A 20,600-nucleotide genomic window follows, 5' to 3' on the forward strand; every position below is an offset into this window, starting at 1 on the left:
CCTTACTCCTGTAAATCCAAACTCCCAATAACTGAAGCCAGTCCCAGCTGAAAAGAGTCAACATGCCCTGAGCACAGAGTATGTGCAGGCTCTTTGGGGATGATAGTGACTGATGATGACGATGATGATGATGATGAGGATATTTTCTTATTTAATCCGCATGGCAGCCCTTGAGGCAGCTACCATTATGATCATCACTCTACAGATGAGGAAACACAGAGCTTAGCTCAAGGAGGCTAAGTAAGTTGTCAAGTTCTCACAGCTTGTAGAGGCAGAGCCAGGATTTGGCCAATTTCATGCTACTGACTAGCATTAAACTGGCCTTTCCTCTCTACAGGCAATCGCAAGGCCTTGTTAGCCAGCTGTGTGTCTCAATCTGTGGAATGTGAGCCTGTTGGAGAGCAGGAGAGAGGGCAGGGAAGGGCTGTGATGTCTTTGGATGGCTCCTGGTGGGTCACATTCCAGCCCACACCCAAAGAGAGACCTGGACATAGCCCTTAGCCTGGATGCCCAAACCCTCCTCCTCAGGCATGTAGAGGGTTCCGTTAAAGCAAATCGTCACCAGAAGAAAAAGTGGATTGGCCTAACAAACACTAAGAAGGGAGGACCCCAGCAAGGAGGATTTCCAGTAACTGGAAAATACCTGGAAAGGGGTTAAATTTCCTTGACAGCCTTCGGAACCAGGGGGACATGAGAAGATGCTATTTACTAACACCCCTGTGAGCGTGGGCACCCTACAGAGCGCCAAGTTCTCCACCCTTCAGTTTCCTTGTCCATGAATAGGAATAATTACAGAATTATATCCTAGGTTTGGTGTGAGAATTAAACATAAACTACCACACACATGAGCGGCCTTCACCTCCGCCACCTTCCCCAGTTTCCCTGATGGTTTCTTTCTTTATATCACCTTGCTCCACGGAAGACATTTCTCCCACATAACCCTCTTCGCTCCTTTCCCTGGCCTCATCTCTGTGCTGTGAAGTCAGCCTTGCCCTTTGGTTCCTTCACAGAATTCTCCGAAAGCCTGGAGAAAGTATTATCCTGCTGGGAACTCCCACTGACTGAAGCTATTTGCCCAGCGCAGTGGGGTACAAATGACTGAACACTTTGGCCCTTAAGCATCTGCCTGACCAAGTGTTTCCTGCATCCCCTGATCTGCACAGAGATGTTGGGTGTTCTGAACCCCGATATGAACAAAGTACAGTGAACAGGATGCTCCTGCCTTCCCTAAGAGGCAGAGAGCGCTTTCCTGGACAGCAGAAGGAAGACCTCCTGGCGCCCCTCACAGATTCCAGCTCTTTGCTCTGGAGTGAGCCCTCATGATCACTCTCTTCCCTTCAAATCCCAGAAGCCAAGGAAAACTTTCAGGTGAGACAGAAATGCATCATTTCCCCAGAGGGGAAGGCAACTACTCCCCCTCTGTGGAAACCTTCAGGTTTATATGAACCCATCTCCACCTCATATATCAGAGAACAGGGCTTGTCACCAAATAATATATCATGTTTTGAAAATACTCTGTACCATGACTGGTGTGTTTCTTAAAAACAAGAAAATCGCCATACTGGCTTGACATTATAGACCAAGCAACCTAGGGGTGCCCATTCTTCTTCCTTGTGAAAATGTGTGATTGCTGGTGGTCTCCACCAGAGTCACCCCTAAAGGCCAGGGATCACAATTTATATATTAATCCCACCTACCCTTACAAAATTGTTTTCTTAACAGCACAATTCCTGCCCCTTAGAATGAAAATCACATGGAATCCATAATAAAATCACCAGTTACTTTTTAAAATTAAAAAAAAAAATTTCAACTACAGTTTACATGCAGTATTATTCTGCATTAGTTTCAGGTGTACAAGCATAGTGATCACAAATTCAGTACAAGTTTACAGAGAATGAAATTTCTATTGGGTCCTCCACCTTGGAAGTGTAGGAAGAAGCAGTGAGAGGTAGGATGCTTTCCCCTGCTCTGCATGGCCTTAGTTTGCTCCAATTCATTGTTGTTTCTCTTTCTTTCATATAAGTCTCTCTCTTTCACATAAGAGGTCTTCCAGTAAAATCTGGTCATCTGCTCCATTTCAGAGTCCAACACCCAAGGCCGACGGGCAGTTCCAGGGGCAGGGGAAGGAGTTACAAGTGGTGGGCTTGGCTGCGGTGTGACATGGACCAGAGCTGACCTTTTCCTGCGAAGCCTCTTCTATTCAGCTGGCCCGTTTCCCCAGGAAGGAAACCTTCGCTCCCCTCTCTGCAGAGCATAAGGTGAGCTGCCAGCGCTTCGGAAGAGAAGAGGGAACTGGGGCCCCACTGTTCAGTATGGAGACTTCCACCTGGGACCTCCTTATTTTCCTTGTTGCATATTACCTGTCTCTCCACGGTGCCTGCTTGCCCTCAAATCCAAATCTCACCCGGCTCAACTTCATTAGGCTATAGACTGTCTTTTCTGCCCCGGACCAGTGGGATCTGCCTCTGGTCCTGCGTTCCTCCAGCCCGGCCACCCTTCTTCCATCCTGCCTCTGGTCCTCGCCTTCCAAGGCGCCCGGTCCATTCAATTCCGAAGCTTTTCCAGACTTGGGCCGTGCAGACGGCTCGCGTTTTGTTGACCCTCCCGCTACAAGCTTACATTTCATTCTTGTTGTAACTCTGTCACAAGCCAGTGGCCATTTGGATATTCTCTTCTGAGCTTTCAAATGTAGTTATTTTATTTGTTCACCGATGTCATCTCTTCTTTTATTCTCTCTGTCCTTTGGGGTTTAAACCTTTTTTATATCTTTGCTGTCTTTTGTTGGGTTTCAGGCACCGTATTTAATCCAAAATATATTTTCCACTATTTTCACTTAATATTATATCAAAAGCATTCTTCCCCACATAAAATACCAAAAACACCATTTTGATGCCTATATCTTAGTATGTCTAACCATTCACCTTAACTGGAAACTTAAGATGAGTCATACAACTTTAAACAACATTAAAATCAACATCTTTTTACATGAAGTTATATTTTTGTCTCTGATAACTGCATTAAGATCTATTTTTAGAATAATATTAAGTCAAGTTTTTTTTAAAAATTAAGCTATTGCTATATATTATCTAGTTGATTTCCAGAAAGGTGGTAATCATTAAAACCCCAAAAGGCAGACGCAGTAGCCATGTGGGATCCAACCCATCATCGCCAACATCCTGGCTTCTCAAAATCTTTGCCAGTTGTGTCTTGTAATTGGTTTTATTTGGATTTCTTTTCTGACATATATGACTATAACTTGTTTCATACATTTATTGATAACATATATCTCCTGTTAATTGCTCATAAATCAAACTCATTTTTTCCCCTGTGTAATGTTAGGTTACTCCTTATTTATATGAACTCTTAATTTGTTAAAGATATCAAGCCTTGCCTTTGCCGGGTGGCTCAGTTGGAGCATAGTCCCATACACCAAAAGGTTACGGGTTCGATTTCTGGTCAGGGCACATACCTAGGTGGCAGGTCAATCCCCAGTTGGGGTGGGGATGGGAGGCAACCAATTGACGCTTCTCTCTCACAACTCTCTCTCTCTCTCTAAAAATCAATAATTAAAAATAAATCATCCCTGGGTGAAGATTTAAAAAATTTTTTAAGATATCAAGCCTTTTAGACCAGACTTGTCAAAAATATTTCCCACTTTACTATTAGTTGGCTTTTGTTGTTTGTTTGTTTATTACATTTCTGACATAGAGAATTTTTTAATTTTTACATAATGAAAATTATCACTCTTTTCCTCTATGCTTAGAAAGCCTTCCCAATCCAAGATCAGATAAATAGTAATCTATATTTTCTCCTTTTATTTATATTTTTTTGAATTTTATATTTTACCCCTCCCCCTCTGAAATTTAATTTGTAGTATTTTTTCCAGGTCAGTAAACCAGGTGACTCAACAACACTTATTGCATAGTTGTTGGTTCCTGCATCAACATGTCATCCAACCTGGACCACATTCCCATCCTAAACTCTTATTTTTCCTAGAGTCTGCTTCTGGTCTGTTTCAACCTCATTTGTCTATTGATTCTTACCCCATCAACATCCTGTTTTAATTATCATAACATTATAATATCTGCTACCAAAAAGCCTGCTTTACTGCTCTTCTTTTTAAATATGTTTTTAGCTCTTCTGCTCTATTTATTATTCAAGATGAACTTTAGAATCCTTGGTCAAGTTTCCAGAAAACAGCAGCGGCAACATGATTTCGATTAGAACTACATTAAATATGTACATTCATTTGAGAAGAAGCAAAGTGTTGACAGTGTTCATCCCTTTTTTCTAAGAAGATGATACCTTTTTCCATGTATCCAAGCCTTTATCATGTCTTCTATTAAAATTTTACTGTTTTCTGCCTACAGAGTCTGTGTTATTACTGAGTTTATTCCTAGATAGTTTATACTTTAGTACTATTTTCAATGATTTCTATCTTCATATTTTCTAACTGGTTATCATTATTATACTAGGAAGTTATTAAATTTTGAATATTTATGTTGAATCAGCCAATTCAAATCGCATTTTTTCTAATAATTTTTCAGTTTGTCTGAATATTTTTGCTTGCTTGTGGACAATAATTTTACCTGATAATATGATCATTTTTGTCTCCTCTTTTCTGTATCTTACCTCTGTCCCATGTAGTAGGTTGGCATGAATGAAACTGTGAACATATATCCAAGTTCATCCAACTAGTCAATGGCAAAGCAGGATTCAACCCCACATTTCTTTGACTCCGGAGCTCATCCTTGTGGGTGATATAACTACCATTATATTCCAGAATTTCAAGTAAGCCTGACTTAGTGATAGGAGTTTTTAAGGATGACTATGAGGATTTTTTTGGTTTTTTGGTTGAGAAAAGAGATGGGAGAGAGAAGAGTAGAATGAATCTAGGCAGATGAAATTAGACATAAAGAAATACATTAATGATGCAGGAAAAGTACAACATAAGATGCACCCTCATGGTTCCCCAAGATCTGTGTGAACACCAAGATCAAGTACCAAAGACAAGAAAAGATTTCAAAGACCTGTGCATCTAAGAGTTTAGTATTATTCCCACACAAATAACTAAGCTGTAGCATGTGACCTCTTGACCATTTCAGTTTCCAAAAATTTGTCGAGAAAACATCTGGACCTCATTAGTTCAGATCCCTGATTCACTGAAACGTGAGTCCCCCACACGGCGGGGTTGGGGCGATGCATGCTATTTAAGTCACATCTCTGCAACGAGCTGCTGCAGGAGACAGTGTGCCTCCTTTTCCCAGGTGAGAAAGGACTCCAGCAATGCTAAAAATAATGTCTGTTAGAGTGTCACACATATTGTGTGTTTCTGCAGCACATCCCAGGTTACTGACTGTGTGACAGCCAGGTGGATTTCCACCACTGCACAAAGCCCAGGCCTGAAGCACTGTGGTCAGCACGGAGGGACGTGAGTATCCTGCCTCTTCACCAGGCATTTCCACAGCTGGGGCTGGAGGGAGAACCTCTTCCTCAGAACCAATAAAAGATTTCAGCTTTAAATAAAAGATTTCAGCTTTAAATGTTACACTTTTTAAAGAAGGGGGCAATTGATGGAGGCTAATTAAGTGTTCATGTAAGGACACCATTTTTTACACACTTTGGGAAACTTTACCCTTGACCAGTGAACAGAGAGACAGATCTATCTGAGTGAACAAGCACAGGATTGCACGTCAGACCCAGGTTCTAGTCCTGGCCCTGCTGGACAAGGCTCTTAACCTGCCAGCCCCAAGTGTCTCCATTTGACAATTGGTAATAATAACACAGCTGCCATTTCCTTCCTAGGATGGGAATGAACAAAGAGTATACATGGAAAAGTGCTTCTGGAAACTGAAATACACTTGACATGTGTCAGGAAAGTTCCAACAGTTTCTAAGACACTCTCCCTAAAGAGCAGGAGTATTTACTGCTCACCTGATCTCCTCTGAAAAAGACTAACAGCCCAATAGTAAAGGAGTTCTGTAGAGAGCCAGCCCATCTCCATTTCAATTCAGAATCCTGGAGGCAGCAAACTTGCAATCCAGGCCCCCCCACCCCCACCCCTGCCCAGTCTCCACTAAATTTGATGGTTTCCCTAACACATGGGTGAGCGTTTGAACAGACACATCAGGCTATGCTGATCACACTATCCTGTTGATGGAGATAATCACAATTTAAAGGCTAAAGAAGAAATGACCTATTTTTCATGGACTTTGTAAGAGTCATGGGAGGGAGATGTCATGTGATCCCAGGATGACTTGGTAACTCAAGCTTTGGGTCACCACATGGCTCTGTCTTCCCCTCAGTCCCTGAGCCAGTCATTTCTTTATACGCTGTACAGTGGCTCTGTGTACTGGGGACTGAGCTTAAATTGAGCTTGAGACAGGGGCCATGGAATGATTGAGTAGAGAATTAGATAGAAAATTGTGGCTTTTGCGCCCCAAGTGAGAATCGCTAGATTCAACCAGCCGCTACAACTTGAGCATTTCTCACTTCTGTTGACATTTTTTCAGGGGAACTTGATGTAAAACATATTTGTCTCTTTAGGTACTCAAGAGCTGCCTTTTCCCCTCAGCCTTCTTTGAAAGTCTGCCCTCCGCCTCTCAAATAGGCTTCAGCCATTGTCGGAGTGAATTGTAAGCTATGAGAGCTGATGCTCAAGAAGAAAGTGTAAGTCAAGCTCACGCAGGACTCGTCAGGCCCAGTCAGAATAACCAGCCATGAATGTGGCCTCAGGAGAACAGGAGGCTGAATGCAAGAGGCAAAGACACCACAGGGAGAATTTGTTTCTCAGATTGGATTTCTGGAGTTTTACACAAAACTGTTCCCTTCCCAAGAGGTGCTCGAAATTGAGTCAAATTTGAAAACTGCAAAATCCCTGGGTTCATTTGTTTGCATTGGTTCATTCATGCATAAGCACGATTGGTTGTCCCAGAATAGGCAGACGAGGGCACTGGCTGCACAGGGCAACTTGATTTCAACATTCAACACACGTGGCTTAAGCCTGCTCTGTGCCTGGTACTATGTTAGGCCCTGAGAGAAACAGAGAAATGAGTAAGATTCAGATTCTGGCCTCCGGGGATTGACACATAGCTCTGACCCAAGACAGTGAAAAAACGACTAGAAGAGAAACATCAAGTGCTTTGGCAGCCTTCTTAACTGATCTTCAGCTTCTTAAAATAAAGCCCCATGAGCATGGATTTGGTTAATGATAAGGCGAACGCCTCCGCGAGGCTTCCAACTCCATTCACAATCTGATGCCACCCAGATGGAAGCGCCTCCTCCCAGCCTCACTGCCCATCACACCCCAGGGCACAACCAGCCACCCAACCGCTTTTCAAACGTGCCCAACACTTGCTTGCCGGTCTGGGTTCGTAAGGCTCCCTCTGACTGAAATGCCTTCTCAACCTCTTTACCACCTAAAAAGCCCTAAATCTTCTCCTAAGATCCAACCCAATGATCTGTAGGTAAAAATGAAGACTGAGATGTCATCCCAAGGTCTCTCTCAGCTTATAAGTCAATGATATGTGAACTTAAGTATATGAAATGGCTCACCTTCCTTGATCCGTGGAGCCATTCTTGATGCCCTGAAAAATAATTCCTCTTGGTCTTCTGAACTTTCATCCTACATGCCCAGACTGCTACTAGAGCACTGAGCATACAATTTATTGTTTATTTATGTTTATCCTTCCAAGTAGAGAGGGCACAACTCGAAGGCAGCGTCTGCATCTTAATTTTTATTTTATTTAAAACTTCCACGATTATAACTAGGGTTCAACCACTGTTCCAAGTGCAATACATATATTTATCCTCACAACAACCCTATGAGACAGCTATATAAGGCCATATACTACGCTTATCTCATTTTGCCCATGAGGGAACTGAGACTTAGAGTTCAAGTACAATGCAGGGCCATACAGCTGGTAAGCAGTGATCCAGGGTATGAACCAGTGTCTTAAGTGCTACTTTATGCTGTTTTTATTTATCATTGTACCCTCAGGGCTTTGCCTAGAGGTCTAGTATTTAAAATGTGGAGCTCCATCCATGTGTATTAGCTCACTCAATAAATGAGAAGATCACCACTGGTGAGCTCTAGCTAGATCCTCTTAAAAAGTTCTAGGCTATAGAAGTTAAGGGTAAGGAGCAGACTTAGAGAAGGTGGAAACTCAAGATGGAAATGAAGAATTACACCTACAGATTTAGGCTGCTTAGCCTTGAGAAGCCCAAACTGAGGGCTGCCTTCATAATGATCCTCAAGGCCAGGAGGCTGATTCCTGAGGACAGTGACTGAGCTGTTTTTCCCCACCTCCAGGAAGAACAAAGGAGTGGAACTGGTCTTGTGCTGCAATGGGCGTGGTTTAAATCCACCCCAAGGAAGAATTTCCTTAGCTTATGAATTGTTTGTTAGACCAACGAATGAATTATAGAGAAAGCTATATAAGGTCATCTGTCTTCAGCCTTTTGGACTTGCTTCTGCTCAGACTGAGGAGCATGTAGGGTGAAAACAATGACCTGTCATCCCAATGTCCCTTCTAGCCTCATAAATCTATGGTATTTGAATCTAAGACACACATCGAACACTTTACCTTCTTGGGCAAATGAATAAATAAATGAGTCCCGCATGATTGAAAAGGCAACAAGGAATAATTAGAACCAGCAAGCGAAGGGGTCTTCTCAAACATACCATTGTGCCAGAATATAACAATAGAAGAAAAAATGGAATTTGTTTTCTGAGGAACCTAAACTCTTACAGCTTCTACCTTCAAACCATTTCTTGTTTGGCCCATCACACTCGACATAAAGTTACAACTGGTCAGGCTACATCCTCAGGTGCTGATTTTGACCCATCATCATGATTTCCTCACTTGGTAGATGACATTAGTGTCTTGCAGCAGATTAAACATGAAAGTTAACTCAAAATATGAACCACTGTTCCATGGATCCCAATGTTAAGGTGCTTCTAACATGGAGAAACGAATCTTTTCCTGAGAGGAGAAAACACCACCAAACCTGTTTATTTTCCTTCCTATGTGGAAACTGAAACACAAAATGGTAATGGAGTTTGAAGGGAAGGTAGAGAGTACACAAAACTATTTTTGTATTCAGTATTATTTCAAACATACAATTCCGCTTTCTTTTCAGTTACTAGAAAAAAAATCTTACACTTGTAAAAATGCTTTCCATAGGACAACATGCTTTCAAACACACATTATTTCACTGAACTTTTACCTGGGAGGTGGGTATTTTGTTTCTCGTCTTTGAATACCTACTATGTGCAAAGCACATCCACACTAAAGTGGAGGAAACAGCTCAGAGGGGTAAGGACTTGCCTGAGGTCACACATCTAGGAATGGTAGACTTTCCCCAGTCAGGCCTTCTAGTTTCCAGCCTCCTACCATTTCCCATACTCCATGGCCTGCTGGGCACAGACCTGCTAAGCACTGGGCCAGCCTTGGTAGAGGTCCCCTTCACCATGTGTACCCTCTGTTGGGGGCTGTGGAGATGGCCTGCACTACTTTGACAAGCTCAGTCCTATAACCTTAGGAGACCAGCTGAACCAAGAGATGGACAAGAGACTTTTCTCTGTGTCCCAAGTTGAACATATCCACCATCAGTGAAGTAGTAGAGCCTGGAGTCTAACAGGGTTTTACTGCTCAAAAATTATACTCCTCCTTAAAAACCTGGCTCAAAGGCCACCTACTCTGTGAAATCGTCCCTACTCCCTTGCTCTACATGGATGGACATAATCCCACGGTACTTACAAGCTCTGGATCCAGGCTTCCTAGGTCCCATGTACTAGTTAAGTGATCTTAACCTTTCCGAAACTTCCTCATCTACAAAGTGAGGATACTACTTGCATCTCCTTAATGTCGTGATGGTGAAGATTCTATGAGTTAATATAAATCAAATGCTTAAAACAGCTCTTGGCACAGAGTAAGCTCTTGGTCAATGTTAACTCTTCCTGATGTTATTACTTCCTCTGGGCTTTCCAAGTCCTCACAGGGTTTTGTTTACCCTCCTGGTATAAAAATAATCTATGTTATTTGTTTTTCTTGTAACTCGCCTCTAATCCACTATTTTGTGAGTTATTATCTACCCTATCATGAGCCCAGAGATCGCCTTCTTCTCTGGTTATCTCTTTTCAGATGGTGGCACCTATGTTCACCAAGTCACCCTAAAAAGAAAGCTGGGGGTCATTTTATTCTTCCCATACCCTTATACACTGCATCTATCACTCACCAAATCCTGAGGCTGTATCTTCTAGATATTTCTGAGTCTGCCCTTTCGTCTCCACATTGTTTCCATGGTCTAGCCAGCCCTCACCTGAAGTGGTTCTTAACTGGGTTAAGAACCAGCTGGGTTACCCAGCTTCTTAACTGGGTTTCTGGTCTCTAGTCTTATTGTACTTCCAATGTATCCTCACACTAAAGCCAGAATGATCTTATCTTTCTTAAAACATGTTTGATGTCTCCGCTTACAACCTATCTACAGCTCTCCACTGCTATTTGTAGCTATTTGGTCTGACCATACAGGACCTTTCCCCTTGCCACCTCTTTGGACTCATCTCCAGCACTTCTGCATCACCCCAAAAGGCTAGCCCCAAAGGACAACTGGCTGCTCACCACATACTTTAGAACCTCTCTCCTTCCTGCCTCTGACATGTTCTCTCTCTTGGCTTAAAGGGTTATCTGTCTGGCTTAACTCCTTCTCTTTGCTTAATGAGCTCTGGTATTACCCTCTACATGGGACCCCTTAGACAGACTGGAAGCCAGTCCTCAATGCTTCCATGATACACGGAGCATTTTTTGACTATCTTACAACTATAATGACTCACCATACTCTACGCACCATGACTTCAAGTTCAGGGATCACTTGTCTGATCACTTTCTCATCCACTTCAGTGTGGATGTGCTTTCACACAGTAGGTATTAGAAAAACAAACAAAAAACTACGTTATATGGCTGATCTCATAAATAGATAACATAAGGGTAGTAGCTAGCATGTACAGTGCATGCTATAGTCACTAAACAGTACTTATTGAATTGCTCTTCTAAGTGCTTTCCACAAACTAACTCATGCAGTCCTCACAATAACCTTATAAGGTGCTAGGATAATTATCGCCATAGTGAGAAAACTGAGGCACAGAGAGATTAGAAACTTTCCCAATGTTACATAGTTAGACACTGATGACACCAAGGTTAGAATGCAGAAGTCTGGCTTTATATCTCATTCTTGACCTTATGCTATAGCTCCTATCCAGATAGGGGTACAATGATAAATAATCAGGCATAGATAATGTACTCCAGTTCCAACTTTACAGATGACAAAGTCGAGGCATAGGAAGTTTACAGAGAAGCAATCTACCACAAAGAAAGAGGGCTGAAGAGGGAGCACATCATCCCTGCTCCTACTAACCAGCAGTGGGACTCGGTGCCACCACTCAGCCTCCCTCAGCCTCGGTTCTTCAAGTGCAACGTCGGGGCCAGATCACATCTCAGCTTCCTTCCAGATCAGATTTGCGATGCCCTTCAGCTGGGCAAATATCAAGGACTGAGTGTGTGCCAGGCTCGGTGCTAAGTGCAGAGACACAAAGACAAAATGCATCTCTGTCCTTGAGGGAGTCATCATTTTGTGGGGGGAGACAGGCACAGACAGACAATATCGATAGACTAGTCCACACTACAATTACATCAGTCATTTTAAAGGGAACCAACCCAACATCAGACATCATCCAGAAATGAATCATCTGCCCCTCCATAATGTCTTTCAATTGACAATTGCCCAGAACAATGAAGCATCATCAAGTCTCCTCCCACCTTCCCTCCAGGGCCTCACTGGGATATAAGCACCTTCCTTTACAAACAAAGAAGCAAAGGCACTGCCTTAAGTAGGTTTGCCAGCCACCAGGTGGTTACCTGGTGGCAGAAGCCACTGCCGTCTCCACTCCTGAGCTTCTCCCAGAGCTGAGGTGGGCTTTGCAAGATGGGAGCATTAACGTTGACACAGCCATTATGGGTTCTCCTGTGCAAATTATATGCTTAAATGTATTTTCAGATTTACAGTGGATTCTAGGGTTGTATCTAGTTCATTTCTAACTCCATGGGTAAGCTGGTTCATTTGAGGCAAATGGCATCCAATTAAAATGCATTCTGAAGAAGTGGGTGAGCAAGGCATTTTTGCCCAACTCCTAATTTATTTTAAAAAATACCATCAGAGGAATGTCTCAAGGACCAAATCTCATCACATCATTTGTGAGATGAGACAGTTAAAATATGTATGATGGAAATGTAATTGGAAAATACACTCTAAGAGGCAGCCTTGTATAAGAGTGTAGGCTTTGGGTTCAAGCAGGTCCATTTCCCTTTTTAACACCTTAGTAGCTATGTGACCTTGGGTACATTCCCTAACACCTCTCAGCCTCTGCTTCCCCATATGTACAATAACAATAGATCATATCTCTCTGTCAGAGTACTTAAGTGAATTAGAAATAAAGCTTAGTGCCTGGTAAGGAGTAAGGGTTAAAAAATAAGCTATTAAAGAACATTTTATTAAAGTCTTTATGATTCAGAGACTGATTATTCCATTAGAAGATCGGCATGCTTTTCCCTTTCTTCCTCTTGCTTCCTGCCTGCCCACATCACAGCTGCTCATGGCTGTTATTCCATAGATAAAAAATGAGATAAAATTCAATTCAGATGGCGCAGTAACCAAAATGGGGAGAAGAGCACAGGCATTGGAGTCAAACAGGCCTGAACTTGAATACTGAATGGCTTTGGACAGGTTATATAACCTCCTTGAGTCTTAATTTCTTCATCTGTAAAATGGGGGGGATCATATCTTCCTTCTAGGCTTCTTAGAAAGATTGGGGAGATGGCATGCATGGGAGCACACACATACACACAAACAAACAAAAACAAAAACCTTGGCACTGTAATTGGTCAATTATAGCTAGGTAGGAAGGTATTGGATCAGTTTCAATAAGAAATATAGTACTTAGCTAAATTAAAGCATGAGCATCAATCACAATTGGTTTTTAAAACTTCCCCCAACTCCATCACTACCATGGATAGCCAAAATAAGTCACTCTCATGACAAAGGTCCCTCAACTAGTCCCATCAGATTTAAATTGTCTTCCCTTAGGAACAGATTGAGTATCAGCTTGAAATGGGGTGACCCTGTGCATGTGGGACCCAGCATGGCAATACAGGCGACAGGAGAGTGGGGACAACAGGCAGGCCTGATGGAGGGCTAGAGGGTCAGAGGCAGGCAAAGCTGGAGCCCACACCTTGTGACATCCTTTCCACCCAGTGCCATGCGTTACCAAGAGTCAGGGAGACCAAATGAGAGACCAGGATGCCCCTTTCACAATCACTGCCTCCACGAGCTATGGGGAGGGCTTCGGTTACCACAATGGGAATGCCAGGGGTTGACCAGCTGTACGGGATCACATCTTGGGAAGCAGAAGCAAGCAGCACAGAGAGCATTTTCATTAACTGCCTTTGGGGAAATTACCAAGCTACAGGCTCATGGGATGCTCATATTGATAGGGTGCATCAATGTTTCGAGTTTAAATATTTTGTTCACAGAGCTCTCTGAGTCATCACCTCACATCCTTCCTTCTTTCAGCCTCCTGAGAAGTGAAGAGGACACATAAGATGCCAACTTGCTAGAGGAAAACATGTAAACAAAAGACAAAAATCCAAAAGTCACATCAACACACCATAAAATACCTGAATACTTGTTTAGACCCCCTGGAGACCTCACATGACACCCTCACAGTGGCATGCAGAGGTTTGCCTGTCTCCCTTTCGGCTCCCACTCGGAGCGGGAGGACTCTCGTTGCACCACAGGCCAGAGGATGTTTTCCTGAACTCCTTCCTCAACATCGCACCGCTCAGAACAGAACACACCTGTCAACATCACTACTACGTTCCGCTGAGATTTCCACCGCAAAGGAGACACCTTATGAAAAGTTCCCCTCTTCTTATAAAAAGAGAGACTTATTGTTAAATATTAAGGTTGGAAATCAGCTCATTCCACATCACCATTTCTATACGAAACTTTCTGCTGCAGACACAATGGAAAATCACAGTTTCACTTTAACCACCACCACCCGTTAGAAAAAGCTTCATGCACGGTGTTCTTTTTCCATAAGGCAGCAGCATTTAAAAGGAAAAAAATAAAAGAGCTCTGGCATCGCTCTTCAATATTGTTGTCTAATTCAGTGGCAAAGGAGTGGATGCGTAAAAATATGCATTAGAGGTGTGTAATGTGTGACGTGAAGAGGTGTAATCAAAGCCATTCAACAGGATTTAGGAAGGGATTTCAGTTGGCAGCTTACGAGACAGGAGCATATAATTTTGCTAATTTGAAATAGGTATTATAACGTATAAACATTACCGCTTTGTATATTTTAATGAAAACTGCCTCTACACCAAAATGAATCCTTTAGCTTGAACTCTCTGCATGCCACAGAGCTTCTAGCTATTATGAGTTCAGCATAAATAAGAAAGGCACGCAAGCTGCATCCAAAGAATGGTCAACTCATTAAAATAGGTTAAACCAAGCCCTTATTCCAAGTTGCTGCAACACCATAAAGTAAGTGTGATGACAGGTGTTGTATTAAATGTTTTTGCTGCAATGAACTTACACTCACACAAACCAAATCTGTGTGTTCCCTTTGATATCCACCTGCAATTTGTTCATTCAAGGGCCTTTACTAAGAAAGCATAAATTTAGCAACACCTATAGATTTGTAAAACCCTATTAGCTTGCTCAGTAATCTAAAGTAAATTCATCTGGAGTCTTATCTGCATGTTTAAAAAGAAATGGAAACTAAAGATGACTTTTCCCAAACGGATGTGCCTGCAGACAATGCACTTCTGCAAACAGACTGGTGGGAATTACCCAGACTTGGGTTCAAAGAGTGGAGAGATTTGGGTCCGTCTGGAGCCGAGGACATCACTTACCTGCCAGCTCGCTTCTCGCTGAAGTCCTTTCTTCCAGTCGTCGTCCAGCCTCGGGGAGGCCTCATCCATTGCTGATGCTGCTCACACACCTGGGTTCGCCAGCGGCTGTCACTCTCTTTCGTGGCAAGCCTTTACCAAAGCGGCAGCGAGGGCAGCTCAGGGGCAGACTGTCGTGGAGAAAACGCCATGCCAGAGGATGAGGAATCGGCAGGAAGAAGCCACACAGGAACAAATCTGGGACTCACGGGGCTCCCTGACTGCGGCCCACTGGCCAGGTGGGAGGCCATCTCAGCCACCGAGCATCCAGTGATTAGGAACAACCAAGCTCCAGGGCCAGTGGACAATGGGTCATTCTCATGCTCCTGACATAAAGGGCAGTCGAGGAGAGTGAAAGCATACTCCATGCCCTAGAAATATGCTTGTCTTTGTGTGCTCTGTCTTCTAATCCCAACACACGCACATGCACACACACACACCCCAGAATCTGCACTGTTCTGCAAGGTTGCGTCAGTGGGCTGGAGTACCCTGGAAGAAATAAGCTACTTTACATAGAAGCCATACATTTCATTTGAACACATCTCCCCCAGCACCATATGAATCACTCAGCAGCCAGTGCACATGAATAACAGCAAGCTCCTTTGGGTGAAATTAGACACATGCCTGTAGTTGAATCCTGAGCATCTAGAGTTCGTGTTCCCTCCTCAAAAGGATATTCTGCAACAGGCATTTCAACCTGACCATGGACCCCTCAAAAGTTGGTGCTCAATCAAACCAAACCCAGCCAAGCTCTGTCCTGTTCATTACTGTCTCACACCGAGTGATCCTCTCTCTTGCAGTTCTATGTCCATTACCTATATTTTTAAGATATTCAGCTGGGGCTACTTACTTTTGGTTAGAGCAGTGGTTCTCCAACTTGCTGCACAATAGACTAGAGAAAAACCAACCAGGAAGCTTTGTGAAAATACTGTTGCTGAGGTCTAATCCCAGAAATTCTGATTTAATTGGTCTAGGGCATGGCCCAAGACACTGGTATCTTTTTTAAAACGTCTCTGGATAATTCTATTGAGCATACAGAATTAGAATCACAAAACTCAGTCTTATCACTTAGGGTTTCTCTAATCACTCAACTGACACTTGAATCCCCACGACCTTGCCAGTACCCATTCAAACAATGCTTATTGCCACCAATGACGGTAAGCTCACTACCTCCCAAGGGAGTGCTGCCCTGTGGTTGACAGCTTTGTCTCTAAATGAACGGATATCATTTTCCCTGTAACTGCCATGGCTGTACTACTTCTTAATTCCATAGGAACCAGACTAACGCCTGTCTTGTGGGATGACCCTTCAGAGATCCACAGACAGTCATTGCCCCCAGTCTCGAGCCTCCGCAAGTGCCTGTTTTCCACATTATATCTTGCTAGTTCCTTCATCAAACTATATAAGATGGTGCAAGGTAATTTCTCCATCCTGGTTGAAGTTCTCAAAATATATTCCACTCTCTCTAGTGATAGTGACTATAATATTCCACAAGCAACTGTAATATTCCTGCAATGATCTACCATTGCACACAGAGCCTAATGATCACATGCCTTGCTTGAAAACCCCTCACAGCAATAATCACCATCATAATAATAGTAAGAACAGCCAGCATTTGCTGAGCATGGCCCTGGGTACCCAGCGCTGGGCTCAGTGCTTTATTAACCTTACCTCATTTATCCTTTGCTAACATTCTATGAGGTCATTATGCTCCTGATTCACGATGAAGAGCCCGAGAGCGACAAAGACATTTGCCTAGGTGATGGGCCAGGAGTTAGCCCAGACCTAACTTCATGGCCTGTGTTGATCCCTACTTCATACTAGTCAGTGCCTGTCACATGCAGTCTCAGGTCCCGTTGGCTGCTTTGACAATCACATCTCTGATACGGCGTCACAATCAGTGAGACACATAAGTTTGTTCTCATCTTTTGTAGACTATAAATTGCCATATAACGCTAACTTGACATCATGATCTTTTTAATAATCACAAGACTGTGCCTTCTACCTCACCTCTAGCAAAGCACATACATGCAAAATCCTTCTGTTACTTGTTTGGCTCCTCTCTTTTACTGAGAATATTCAAATGCCTCTCCAGTGTTGCCCTGAAGTGTAAGACACAAAGGCCAGAAGAGCAAGGGTCCAGAAAGTTTTCCTAGAGACCGGACTCAATGGAAGACTCACCAGTCATCTGGTTTTCCTCACCTCCTCTAAATCCCTGTCACAGGAATTAAAAAAAAAAAAAAAAACTGGGAGCAATTCGTTTTACCATTTGAATCACACCATCTGCAAGGTAGTTGAATCAGTTCCTACGGAAAGCAGTACACAAAGTGCTTGGACATAGTCTTTGACCTTAAACAGCCCTTGGGTTGATCAGCTGCTCCATCATTAGCAGCACTATGCCCTTGGGAAGGTGACCCAACCTCTCTGAACCCTGGTTTCCACATCTATAAAAGGGACATTCTGTCATCTCAATTAGATATATTAGTGTACATCAACATCTGACTCCCCTCTATTCTAGGAAACCAGCAAGACTGCAGTTCCCTAAACCTCTTAAAATTAGGCACAGCCATGACCTGTTTGGGGCAATGAAATATAAGAAAAATGGCACCTATCACTTTCCAAGGGGAGGCCTTGATCATTGCACTTGACCCTAAGCCCCCTCCTACCCTAACTTCAGAGACTGCAAAGCATATGTTGTTGATAATATCAAAGCAAACTAAATGTCGAGCCGACTCAGAACAGTGCCTTAGAGAGTGATCTGGACCAACAACAGACATTATGGGAATAAAAAATAAACTTCTAGGATTATTTGCTCTATCAGCACAACCTAGCCTGCCTTGACCAATACACTGCCCTTACTATATAGACTTGTTATAAGAGTAACGAAATAATCTACTAGACTAGAGCATTCATCACAGGCATCCAGTAAGTCTGAAATACTATTTTCAATAGATTCCACTGCCAGCAAGCCTGCTCTACCCATGCCCTGCATATTCCACCATCTCCTCCTTCTTTCACAGCCTGGGCTTTTCCTGCTCGTAATGAGTAGCATTAAGCTTGGCAATTTCCATAGACGATGTAGAAATATGAACTTTAAGAAGAAAGGGTAACAGTATTCAATAATGCAGCGTCACTCTGTCTCCGATGCAAACTCAGGGTAGCATGACTTCAAGGCTGCTTATCGCTTCACAAGGAAATTAACGAAAGCAAAATGAGGCATCAGATAATCAGTGTAGCTCAGGATGGCTTCGCTACTGATAAAGCGCACGTCTCCAAAATGTAAACATAATGAGGACACACGCGAACACGGGAGCTTATTAACTCCCATAGCGTTTATTCACTATTCTTAAATCAAGCAATCAAAAAGGAATTAGTCCTGTTTCTGTCTTTGTTCAATGTTTTCATTAAAGGAAATCTCAACTATGCAAACCTGGTTTAAGGAAACTATGAATGACACCCTGGCTTGATCACAGCACTGGTAATTCAAAACACAACCCTGCTCTGGGACATAACTGGGAAAGGTGTTTTGTTTTTTTTTTCCTTTCTTTTTTAATGGTTTTCAAATGCAAGTGGTAATAACTATGCCTTGTGCTATGCGCGGAATTGTGTCCTACCAAAGAGATAGGTTGGAGTCCTAACCCCTAGTACTTCAGAATGTGATCTTATTTTAGACGTACGGTCTTCAACAAAGGTAATCAAGCTAAAGAAAAGTCATTGGGGTGGGCCTTAATCCACTATGACTAGTGTCCCTTATAAAAAGGGGGAAAAGAGACAGAAAGACAGACACACACAGGGAGAATGCCACGTGAAAATGAAGGCAGAGGTTAGAGTGATGCATCTACAAGCCAAGGAATGCCAAGGATTGCCAGCAAATCACTATTTCTGCCTCGAGATAAGCAGGTTATTAAGAATATGCTGACTAATAAGAAATAGAAAGTGTTTTAGAATCTGTAACATTTTCCTCATGGAAAAGTTACACATAAAATAAAAAAGGAAAAAATCTATACAAAATGCGTCACCAGTCAGCCCTCCCTTGATTTTAAGGAAAATTCCTTTAACTTTATACAATAAAACATGTTAATACTTCATTTTAAGAATCAAAAGTCTAGAAAATAAAGATTTTTTTCCAAGCAAATTAAACCATAAACAGTGTTCTCTGATGGTAAAATTTGGCATTTTAACCTGTTCTGTTAGATGCAGATGTTCAGTCTAGAAATGAAAGGAAGCCTGGGTTGGAGGGGGCAGGAGGACACTGATGAAAATGCATACAAAGCCCAGGAGCCCCCGAGTATGGGAGAAACGTGATGTCATTTACCCACTGACAGCATTCTGAATACACTTCCACTTAATACCTGGGCTAGAATTTTTATGAGTTTCCACCTCCCCTTTTATTATTCATTCTCACTTCAATCCATCCTCAACGAAATTTTCCAAGACATTTTCTCCCAAGCTTTTACTTCTGCTTTTGCTTTTTATTATTATTATTATTATTATTATTATTATTATTGGAAACTGAGGTAAGGTGTTTATCTTTGGAATTTGCTTCACAAAATGACTATAATAATGGATTGGATCCTCAACACCAGAGGTGTGTGTATAGTAACTCTAACAAAACAAACAAACAAAAACAGCCGTCCAAAGAGTAAGTTTGAAAAGGATGTTATAGTCATATTTCAGAAAGGGAAAAAAAAAAAAAAAAGAATATTCTTTCCAGTTCGCTGTTTCAGTAGAATAATTAATGCTTACCATTCCCTCTGTAAAAGAGCTAAGCTCAACAACAGTGATGCCCACAGGATGTGCCAATAGAATTCGGTGGCTGGAGGAACCTCCTCTCCTATCCCCAAACCCACACACTTTGGCTCCCAGATAGCTGAATTGTATACTTGATTTTAACCAAGATTCACTTGTGTTTGTTTCCAATACTACTTATCCAGTTGTGTTTGCTAATGTAATTACATAATTTAATTAAATAGTATATCTATAAAATATGAGTTTTAATGGAAAGGGTGCTGTTGCTTTTCATGAAACTAGTCAAATGCTTTGGAAAAACCCAATAAAGAAAAATTGCTTTAAAAAATTGCTATTGGAGGGGCAGGGATCATAAAAATCGACACAGACTCTCTACTCCATTCACTGCCTTTAATTCTCAATTCACTTTAAAGCAACTGAAACTGAAATTTGTAGAGGCTCCATTAGGGATATAGCTTACACAAGAAAAGACTCCAGAATTTCACTCCATGGATCCCTACTTAGAAAAAGGCCTTGGCTCCATAGCAAAATAGTGGTGAATAAATGGGCATTTATAGATTTTAAGCAAAAGTCAAATGTTTTGTGCATGTATATGATTTATGATCCCCCAACTTAATCAGCTTATGTGATTAATCAGTCAACAACCATTTTCAATTGTATGGAATAAAAAGGTTTCTCTGATAATGAAAAAAGAAAATTGTAAACCAGGGAGGACTTCTTAGCCTACATATAATGAACAGAGATAGAAAGCAATAGACTCAAATTTTCAAACCAAGAAACGGAATCCATTTCAATACCTAAGTCTACTTATATCACTTATGTGAGAAACATCCTATAACTAAACAT

At 42.2% G+C, this 20,600-nt stretch overlaps 1 protein-coding gene across 3 annotated transcripts in view; it reads right to left on the bottom strand.

The window, feature by feature from the left end:
* Nucleotides 1-20,600, bottom strand: part of PPARGC1A (PPARG coactivator 1 alpha) — a gene marked incomplete at its 5' end in the record, with an annotated part of 599,914 nt that overhangs the window by 266,337 nt on the left and 312,977 nt on the right. The window contains one exon of one of the 3 annotated variants that reach the window (XM_081129079.1): nucleotides 14,970-15,136. The exons of the other annotated variants lie outside the window; for them this stretch is intronic. Coding sequence (XP_080985205.1) covers nucleotides 14,970-15,038 — 69 coding nt within the window. The remainder of the gene's footprint in view (nucleotides 1-14,969; nucleotides 15,137-20,600) is intronic. 3 annotated transcript variants of the gene reach the window in all.

The sequence above is a fragment of the Miniopterus schreibersii genome (assembly GCF_964146895.1).
Source record: "Miniopterus schreibersii genome assembly, chromosome: 1".
NCBI classification, from domain to species: domain Eukaryota; kingdom Metazoa; phylum Chordata; class Mammalia; order Chiroptera; family Miniopteridae; genus Miniopterus; species Miniopterus schreibersii.